Here is a 10,755-nt window from a genome sequence, read left to right on the forward strand (position 1 = left end):
CTCGGAATCACGGTCAAAGCTATTAGAAAGTTACTGAGATGAACAACTACCTTAGTAGTTTTCGATGAAACCACACTTGTAATTTTCATGATAGAGTCTATGATTTGATCAACACTCCTTCATGTCTTAGTATTCAAATCTTAAAGTGAACACATAGTCAGAGGATGACTCGATCACCGATCAATTATAAAATCGAGTCGATGTAACCTAAAGGACATAACATGGATGTCTGGTAAACTAGAGCATACCGTTTAGTCTTTTTCAAGTACTATAGTATATTCTTTACCAATCCAATGTCCTTGGCCATGGTTAATATGATATCAAGCATCTATGCCAACAGCAAAGCTAATATCTAACTTAGTACACATCATAGCATATATGAGACTTTCAATTATGGAACTTGTCGCATTCTTCTTGATCTCATTCAATGTCGAAAAACACTTGACTTGAGACAAAATAATTCCGTCTAGAAAAAGAAAAACCTTTTCTTGGAATTTTCAATGCTAAAGTGTCTAAGTATTGTGTAGATGTAAGATTCTTTAAGAAAACATACATTCTTTTTCTAGCAATCTAATGACACAGATGCTTAGAATGTAACTAGATAATCTTAAATCCATCATCCTTAAACTGGGTAGACGACCAGTTTCCTACGCTAGATAACCCTCTGAGTTGTTTATCAACTTTTATAGATGTCATCATCGTAGAGTACCAAGAATACCAAATATAGTGCACTTTCAACTTTCTTGCCCTGTATTACATAACCATTAAGATGTTCCATGCAGATGATCTGCTCAAGACTTCTACTTAAAGAAAACTGTCTTGACAATCATAGTACATACATCCTAATTTATGTAGGCTATAATAGACAATATACAGATCGACTTAGGCAAAAATGGCAGACGAGAATATATAATTCTCTCTGGGTATAACCCTTTGCCATTATTCTAGCCTTTTGAGATCCATGCTTACACTTGCAGGTCACTAGCATCCCACTGACTGAAATAGTCTATGGGTAGTATCGCAAGTCTTGCAAACATTATTGTCTATTTAAGATTGTTATTCAGAATCTATCATCTTATCAAGAATGATTATCTGAAAAAGTCATTGCGTCCTTGTAGTTACAGGGATTATGTTCAAGTTGATCTAAGACTGAGTCTTAAGACTCTTTTAGACCCATGAACTTATTATGTTCGCAAAGAACGTTCCCACTACGACTCGACTCTTACAATCTTAGGTACAAATGTTGATTTTCTTAGTGCATAAGTTTCTAATGGTATGACTTCTTGGTTAAGATGGAAAATAGATATTCTCATTATCTTGAGAATTACCATGTTTGTTAGGCTTGTAGTTCTCCTCATGATCTTCATCAAAGAATCTAGTATTCGTGTAAACAAACACATATCTTGCAGTGAAGATTATAGAACATGTACCTTTTCTATCATTTGGGACAACCTTAAAACATACCTCAGTACACAACTCCAATTACTTGGATACATTTTCCAAAACATGTGTTGGAATAACTCCACACCTTGAGATGTGCTGGACTAAACTTGGCTCTAGTCCACAACTCGTGTGTTGTAGAAGGTACGGATGTTATGATAGTTTCTTTAAGGTATAACTCGTTGTTTCCAACGTATATCCCATCAATGATAAGGTGTTATTGAGTAAAACTGTTCACTTATCGAACTTGTCTTCGAGAGACTTCGATATCTTCTTATATGACTATCCCATTCTTTAGAAGAACGCTTGGAGTAGTCAACTAGGATTTAACTCCCACTACTGATCTTAACTCATTTGCTCGTCTCCTATGGTGTAAACCATTGTGACTTACTAGTCTTTCTATGTTGCATCTCTATAAGTATTCAGAATCCCTTGAACCACCAAAGGATTCTAACTTATAGTGCATCAACCAGACTTTCTTGACCTTCAAGCTATTTAACAAGCAAGTTGTTAAAATCTCGATAGTCACTTGAGTTAGACAAAATCAGTTTGAACAATTACTAAGTACTTTCTTGGCCTTAAGTCTAAGTGCCATAAATACTTTATTGTTCATTGTATAAGAAGTTGAACTGTTGTGTTAAACTCAATCTTGTTGCAATTATATTGTTTAGATACTATGATGTACAATTTGTTTTTCTATGGTACTATGATAGATATTCGAATCACATTTCTCAATAATGCACGCATTATAAAATGAGATATCGAACATCGCTTAATCATAAACAAGTTTAGAAACTGAAACTAAATTCTTTCTAAACTAAACTGTACCAATAAAACAGTCTTATACATCAAAACAAAACAATAAAGTGAGCATAAAAAATAGCTCCCACTGCAACAACTGCCCAACTGGATGTAGATCTCTCCTTTAGAAGTTGCATTGTTATCTAAGCCATTGTCCTTCTATATAAGAGGTCAATCCGACTTATAATGCATCTTCTCTTTGCCTTTTCACCAAATTTTTCTTGCTTTTCTTGCTTTCAGCATGCATTGATGACAATTCAGCTCTTCCCTCTTTCCATTGCTAGTCTTCTGTTCGATTGAACTAAGACATAGGAAAGATGCAGCCTTAATGAATTCGTCAACTATCATGTTATCTTCCTCCAAAAGTAATAAAGTGAATACAATGCTGAAGGTTTCCAACTTTTCAGTAACAACCTTCTTGTACTCACTTCTTATTACATTTGGCGATGAACTGAGTGTAGAAAATATTTGAGTAACTAAATCAGAAGATTCCTCAAAACATTCTATCTCTTGTGGATATTCCAATAGAATCTGGACAACGTCCTTATTGGATATCTCTTTATCATCAATAAAAACCAAGACTTGTCTCACTACTTAAAAAAAAATAGTTTGATCTTCTTCCTCAAAGAACTTGTCAAGTACATGCATAAAATGCATTCTCAAACTTTCTTTGTGGAATTTTGTCGAGGAAATGGAGGACATGAATTGGTGAATACAAACTTTAAGTTTTCAGCAATGAGAATCTTATCCATTTACATTTCCAGTCTACATAATTTTGGCCTTCGAGTTTGATTTCATTAAGGTTCGCATACATTATTAAGAATTTGGCTGAGAAGAAATAAAACTATTTATCACATACTATGCTTGATACATAATCGCAAACAACCACAAAACAATTTATGTATCTCACAACTGTGAAAACCAAAATAAGTACGCCTCTAGGGAGATCATACAAATTTGGATTCCAACAATTTCCTGGTCACAATACCGACGAATAGTCCAGAGACCACTAAGGTGGCATGGCCGCCAAATATTGCCTAAGCTTTAACCATAAATATTAGCATCTAGGAATTTCGTTTCTGTTTTGATACTCCTTCTAGGGAAGGTCGCACGCCACTAACAAAATTCCATAGCTATCTTATAAATATGCTTAAACATATGAACTTGCAATTTTGTAGGATTATGGCTCCCACTAGGGTGGGTCGCGATAATATTAGAAACATGCTTTCAGTTTAAACAATTTACCATTAAGAAGTCTAATCTTATGAACTTGCTATTTCGTAGGATTATTGCTCCCACTAAGGTGGGTCGCGATAATATTAGAAACTGCTTCATATATAGACCAATTTATGGAGACCATATACAACACACTGTTGTAATTATCGCTTAGTAATTTTAAACATGGTTTTTGCATAATTATCACATAAGTAGATAAGGCAGATAATCCACTTAAAATAGATTAACACCAAATAAACAGATAAATCCATTTAATTCATGGTGATTAATCATTGGATAATTATTTAAATTATTTAATAAATCTAGGAAGATTTAATTAAATAATTAATTGCTTATCTTATCCAAAATAGGAATTTCAGATTTGTTAAGATTTATCTTGGATAATGGTTATCCAAATTAATTTAGGATTTATCTAGATAGAATTGAATCTATCTAAATCCTCTTAGGATTATTCTAGATTTTACATGGATAAAATCAAATCCTAAAATTCAAGATAATACTGACATTGGATTATCATTATCTAAATCATACTAGGATATTTCAGGATAGAAATAAATCTCTCCAAATCCATAAGATAAAGATAAAATCTAATCATTCTAAGATTTAAGCAAATCTTAGATTATTTAGAATTAGAAACTAGAACATATCATATCGATTAGGATTTATTCTAGATAAAATTAATTTTATCAAAATCCAATTAGATAAAGGATTATCTTGTATTATCTTTATCCAAATTTATCTTGGATATTTTCTAAATAGAAATAAATCTATTTATATCCATAAAATTAGGATAAAATAGAATTAATATTAATTAATTCAACTAGGATTTAACTAGATAGAACTAAATCTATCTTAAATCCAAAAGATAATTACAATACTGGATTAACAATTATCTAAATCTTCTAAGATATATTCTAGATAGATACAAATCTATCAATATCTATAAGATAAAGATACATTTAATTATCTAAATCTACTAGGATATTTTCTAAATAGAATTAATTCTATAAATATCCACGAGATAAAGATAAACATGGATTTTAATTATCCAAATCTACTAAGATATATTCTAGATAGATAAAGATCTATCAATATCTACAAGATATGGATAAACTTAATTAATATTTATAGTAGTCATTCAATGATTCAACAAGATAGAATAAAATCTATCTAAATCCATATGACAAGGATAAATTTAATTATTATTCTAATTTATCTAGGATTTATCTATATAGAGTTAAATCTATCCAAATCCATAAAATTAGGATAAAATCCAATTAATCCATAATTTAATTAAAAATTAAATTTTAGATAATCCAATTAAAGATATATTAAAATCTTAATATAAATCATATCTTGAATTATTTCCAAAATTGAATCCAAGGATTTGAAATCCTAATCAAAATTTGGAAAGCGAAGTCACGGGACGAGGCGTCTCGACGTCACGCATAGGGAAACACTAATCTTGCGTCGTCGTACTCCCACTGAACCACAGCCGCCGCTGGGCTCCCACTCGTCCCGCGAGTTCGACGAGCCTGACGCCTCTGACGCTGCTGCGTCGACGTCGCTCGCCGGCGCTGCTTGCTTCTGCACGCTGATCGCTTGCCCAGCGTCACAGCTTGTCTGTGCAGTCCCCATGGTGCCGCTGCTGCTGCGTCGTCGCCGCTGCGATGTCGCACTCTCAGCGGCTCCGACAACAGATTCCTCCGAGCCCGGAAACTGCCCAAGAGAGGCTCCCACTCGAAAAACTGTCGCCGCTGTTCTGCGTCGTTGCTATCAAAGCTGCTGCTGAGTCGTCGTCGCTGCTGCGACGTCGACTTCGCCGCCGCCGCCTCGCTGCTGTTGGATCTTGCAGATCGCCGCTGCTATCTTGCAGCTGCGTCGCTGCTCTCGCTGCACCTGCTGTGCCGCGTCGCACAAACTGCCTAGCCCACAGGCTTGGGCTGCCGACGCAGCCTGCCCCTTGAAACCCGACGGAGAATTCCGCGATTTGATTCAAATCACGCACATCCATTACGAATTGTAAACCAAATCACATATTGAATGCATAATCACGTATAAGAGAACCAAGTTTGAATCCATGTAATGATTACCCATTCATTGAATTTAAACCATCACATTATCGCACAAGAAATATACGCACGCGCAACTTTGTCTTCTTCGTATTTAGTGTTTTTCAAGTTCGATAAAAACAAAAACACAAACCAAACGAAGAAATTCATGCATTCAAGCAAATCACACAACATGAAATTAATCCACATAATCAGAGCCAAAAATTGGCTCTGATACCAATTGCTGGGGTTTGGAGCCCCTTGCACAGCGGAAGACATGCATTCACAAATAAATCATACATATGGATCTATTTGACCGATTATGGGATTAATTGATTCACATGTTAAACATTGAATTGCATACAAGAACGCACAAAAATCATGCTTAAGGAATTAAAATCCTAATTCATGATATTCTACGGTTTAGGATTACCGATCTGATTCTCCAAAGAATCGACGATTGCTTGCGCCTTCTCCACGTGATGTTCTTCGTACTCAACCACGAATCTTCTAATCTGTGTCCCGAACTCAGAATCTGACCTTTGGGTGGGCAAAGCTTGTCAGAATTGGAAAGGACTTGATTAGAAAAGAGATAGAATACCAGTTCTGTCAAAAACTGGTTTTTCGTCCACTCCCAGAGGGGAGCACGAAAATTTATGATTAATTCTTGATAAATCTCATTTCTAATCTCCTTTTATATTGAGTTATATTGGGCCAGATTAGGGATCCATGGAGGTTGGACTTGGGCCAAACCTGTTGGACTTTTACTAATTAAATTGAGCCCCAATTTAATACAAGTCCGACAGAATATTATTATCAGCCACTACAGTAAAATAATATTGACTGCCTGTCCAATCCCAAATTACGAGTAATCCGGGCTTTACCTCTTTAATTTATTATTTCCCGTGTTTAAGATATAAATATCCATTAATTAATTTAAGTCTGCTATTTGACTTTAATTAATTAATATCTTTTTCCAAGAGTTGTCTAGTTCAAAATCTTTATTTATTATTCTGGAATAAATTCCAACCGGCCGGGTTTCTGAATAATAAAACCTTTTTCGAACACCTCTTGAGGATATTATCAAACTGGACTCACCCAGCACACGATTCATTGCAATAACAATACTAGCACCTCTAGACATTGATCACCACTACCCAAGATACCAGGATTCTTGGATTGCGAAAAATCCGCACCATTTGATAAATCAAAGTAGTGCATAATCAATATCGTATGCTCAATGTTATGTCAACAATGATTAAGAAATAACAATCACCGAGACCTCGTCTTTCAGTAAATAGCAAGAAAGACTTATCTCAACTCTTAGATCCTTCAGTGCTATACCACACCAGTGTCGTTTATTTCCAAAGGTATGGAAACATGCGTACTGACACTGCAACCTTTCACGATAGGTAGCCAAAGTCTATCTAGGTTGTGAAATTCTATTTCTCTTCTACAAAGGACCGACTGCGTCACCTTCTGTGAACGTCGTTCACGACCAGTCTACTATGCAGAAGAATTAGACTTATTTGCTTCTTATACATTTAAATGTTTGAGAAACATCTTATAAATGCATAAGCAAACACCAATGCGATAAAATTAATTCTTCTCGCCTTGGGTTAAAAGTGGATTGTAGAGTTTATTGTATACAAGCAATTCTATCCGTGCAACATGCTCGAAATATGCTTTTCAGTATACCAATCCTAACACACAGCTCCCGCGCTTGCCTTCTCAGCCTTCAAAGCCTCCAATCTCGAGTTCAATCGAGTGATTTGCAACTCAATTTCTTCAATCTCCTCGTCGATTTTCAAGATTGAATTTTTCTCGAAACCCTTGTCCGCGATTGCTCTCATTTTCAATCTCTGAACTGATTCGACCGTTGTGAGCGGCTTAAACGGCGTCGTCGAGGCCGATCTGGGGAAAGGGGAAACATGGTGGAATTGATTTTGATTCTCCGATGCGAAACCTTGATTTTCTTTATCCGGAACAGAATCGAAAGATGAATTAGGGTTTCCGAAATTAGTTATTTAGGTTAATTAAATATTAGACATTAATAAAACATAATTATAACTCTTAATCCAGTCAAAATCGATTTAAAATTCGTTGACCGTTGCATTTTAACGGTTCCGTCCATTTCGGACTAAATGTGATCCGATTTCAAATGTGAGGGACCGAATAATTCAAAAGATAATGTTTTGGACCAAAATCAAAAAATCGCAATATGTTAAGGACTATTTTGGGACTTTAGTCATAAAACAATTGTTAGAAAAATATTATCTTGGCATAAAATAAAACAGTATAAAATGTAGTGACATAAATATTGAACATAAAAAATAAATAGAAGAATATTAATTCTCCAACACATTATAATACACTACGACTAAAATAAAAACATTTTATATACTCCTACTAGAAAGCCGACCTAACACGCGCCTGTTGCTTGATTGTGAGCACATTGGCCAAAAACAACTGAAAATATGTTGGACCTATAATTTAATACTAGTAAAAAATTGTTTAAATAAATAGAGATCGTAACCAATAGTACGAAAAAGAAAAGAATCTTTGCAAGTTGGCAACTTTATAGTATTTGTATAAACAAAAGCAGGATTATCTATCTGTTTCTGTCTGTTGATGAAATACCAACTCCTCCATATCTCCTCTTGTCTGTTGGATTCAATACAATTATAGTTCTATTTGCGTCATTAATGACGTCATTATTTCTCCGACAATGCCCTCCAATCACATCCCTCCACGCGGCCACATCTTATCCCTCCATATTATGTTAATGAAATAAAAGCACTAAATAATTTCTTATATCCACCACTTCTTCCATAATTTCATCAAACAAAGAAAGATAGAGTTGTAAAAGTATAGTAAAGTTTGTATTATACATCAGCATCTGCTAAAGAAATTTGCAGTAATGGGGATGGAGCATGACGAGAATCGGCTCGAGTACGAGGAGACTGAGCTGAGGCTGGGGCTGCCCGGTGGGTCTTTGAAGAGAGAGTTTTCTCAAACAATTGATTTGAAGCTCAATTTGAATGCATCCATGGCTTCTTCATCATCTCCCCATCACCAACAGGAAAATATCACTGCAAAGTCACCTGCTAAGTAAGTTGCTCTCATTTCTGTTTTTTCAGTTAGATTTTCCTCTTTTTCTCAGTTTAATCATTGCTACATATTGAGCATAGTGATTGACATATTAATTTCACGTATAAAAAATATTGTTATATCTATAATATTCTTATTTTTTGTGGATGATTTAGTAATTTATATACAACACATTTAGCTGTTATCTGTGTAATTATGACATAAATTGTTAGTATTTGAGTGTAGTGCACACATGCAAATGTTGTAAAAGAGGTATAGTTTAAATGGAAGAAAGGAATTGAAAATAGAGAATCGAATCAGTCAAAAATTTCCATCGTAAAATATTACTACTACTTTTACTAAAGCTATTATGTTATTCAAATAATAGAGAAATAAAGTAATGAGGGAAATTGAAAAGATGTGGGTTTGATTAAAGTGGGACACGTGAATGTGGGAAGATAATAGGCGAGGACATGTTTGGTTGTCTGTCAAACTCCAATAACCAAACAAAACATTTGGAATCTTTCTTTATTTCCTTTGGCCCAATATTTGAATGAAAGCGACAACCATTTTCGACACAACATGCACCCAATTTTATGTGCGCTTTTATTTGAACACTATTCTATTTTATAGTAAACTTTATTTACGAAATAATATATTCGTTGTTAGGCAAATATGATAGCGATTTTTTTCGCAGTAGAAAACAGTTTCTTGAATTTGGAGATGTTGGAATTTAAAGAGATGGACTAATTAAGTTGGTTGGAATATTTTAGGGCCCAAGTAGTTGGTTGGCCACCAGTTAGATCCTTCAGAAAGAACACCCTTGCCGTCCAAAAGGACGGTAGTGGCGGCGACGGCGACAGCGCTGCGGCGGCGTTTATCAAAGTCAGCCTAGATGGGGCGCCGTACCTCCGGAAAGTGGACTTGAAAATGTACAATAGCTACCAACAGCTCTCTGAAGCTCTCGGAAAAATGTTCACCTCCTCTACAATCGGTAATTACTGACTATACGAATTTTAATTCAAAATCGGTAAAGTAAAAGAACGAGAACCTAGTGATAGAGACTATTTTGGTAGACGGTCCTTATTGAAAATAAAAAAAAATGTGACTATTTAGTAAATGGTGGTATTAAATTTTTTAAAATGAACTTTATAATCATAGTAACATCATTATAATAAGATGCATCGATCTTATTATATTGAAATAATTTGACAAATTTATTGTGAATGATTCAGGCGATTGTGGGGTGAAGGAGTTGATGAGTGAGAGCAAATTGATTGACCTTTTGAATGGGTCTGACTATGTACCTACTTATCAAGATAAAGATGGAGACTGGATGCTTGTTGGAGATGTTCCATGGGGGTAACTACATCCTATTTTTCAACTATCTTGCATTTATTTTTTATATTATAATAATATTTATGTGTTACCTATTTTTTTAAAACCAGGATGTTCGTTGATTCATGCAAACGTCTCAGGATAATGAAGAGTTCGGAGGCCATTGGACTTGGTATTGTTCGATTCTATTGTCTGTTTACAAAAAAAAAAGTAAAGAAGTTTAAGGAGTGTTATCTTATTTTGACAAGTGTTAATCAAACACAAACTAAGACCTATGCAAGTTTAACAACATTTCTCCTTTTTTCTTCTTAATATAATGATAGTATTTTTTATCCTAATTGCAGCACCCAGAGCAGTGGAGAAGTGCAAGAACAGAGCATGAAGAGGCTTCTGCTTATATTTTCATTTGTGTAATTTTGTTGTGAGTGAGTATATAAGTAGTGGATAAAATGTACTACTCAGTTATAAGGTTGTCCTTATTAGTAATATTACTATCATCTTAGTTTGATTCGTGAAACTTCCAATCCGTGAATGTTGACGATATGATTTGCATATAACTGAATCAGCAACTCACTATCAAATATAGTTCCTCCACTACCTCAACTCAACAAGATCATATCAATAAAAAAAAAAGGCAATAATTCTAATTTCATATTTATTGGCGGTAGGCGGGCGACTTATAGTGGGGGAGTTGTCCGCCCCCGGGGGCGGACGTGGGCGGGGTGGGCGGGCGAGCGATCGCCGTGTGCGGGGCGAGGACGCGGCGGGGGGACATAGCCGCGCCTATAGGCGCGGCGAC

The 10,755-nt window shown here is 35.1% G+C and overlaps 1 protein-coding gene across 1 annotated transcript; it reads left to right on the forward strand.

Moving 5' to 3' along the window:
• The first annotated feature begins 8,338 nt into the window (after window positions 1-8,338).
• LOC121745285 (auxin-responsive protein IAA16-like) lies at window positions 8,339-10,466 on the forward strand. Its single transcript, XM_042139128.1, has 5 exons — window positions 8,339-8,639; window positions 9,392-9,612; window positions 9,854-9,980; window positions 10,067-10,128; window positions 10,301-10,466. The coding sequence occupies exons 1-5, from the start codon at window positions 8,449-8,451 to the stop codon at window positions 10,336-10,338; spliced, it is 639 nt and encodes a 212-aa protein (XP_041995062.1). The 5' UTR covers window positions 8,339-8,448; the 3' UTR covers window positions 10,339-10,466.
• Window positions 10,467-10,755: the final 289 nt, after the last annotated feature.

Source organism: Salvia splendens, chromosome 8, assembly GCF_004379255.2.
Source record: "Salvia splendens isolate huo1 chromosome 8, SspV2, whole genome shotgun sequence".
Classification (NCBI taxonomy): domain Eukaryota; kingdom Viridiplantae; phylum Streptophyta; class Magnoliopsida; order Lamiales; family Lamiaceae; genus Salvia; species Salvia splendens.

Coding starts and splice junctions, on each gene's coding strand:
- LOC121745285 (XM_042139128.1), top strand. CDS start 8,449: ATGGGGATGGAGCATGACGAGAATCGGCTCGAGTACGAGGAGACTGAG. Junction 8,640..9,391: donor ACTGCAAAGTCACCTGCTAA/GTAAGTTGCTCT, acceptor GGAATATTTTAG/GGCCCAAGTAGTTGGTTGGC. Junction 10,129..10,300: donor TTCGGAGGCCATTGGACTTG/GTATTGTTCGAT, acceptor TCCTAATTGCAG/CACCCAGAGCAGTGGAGAAG.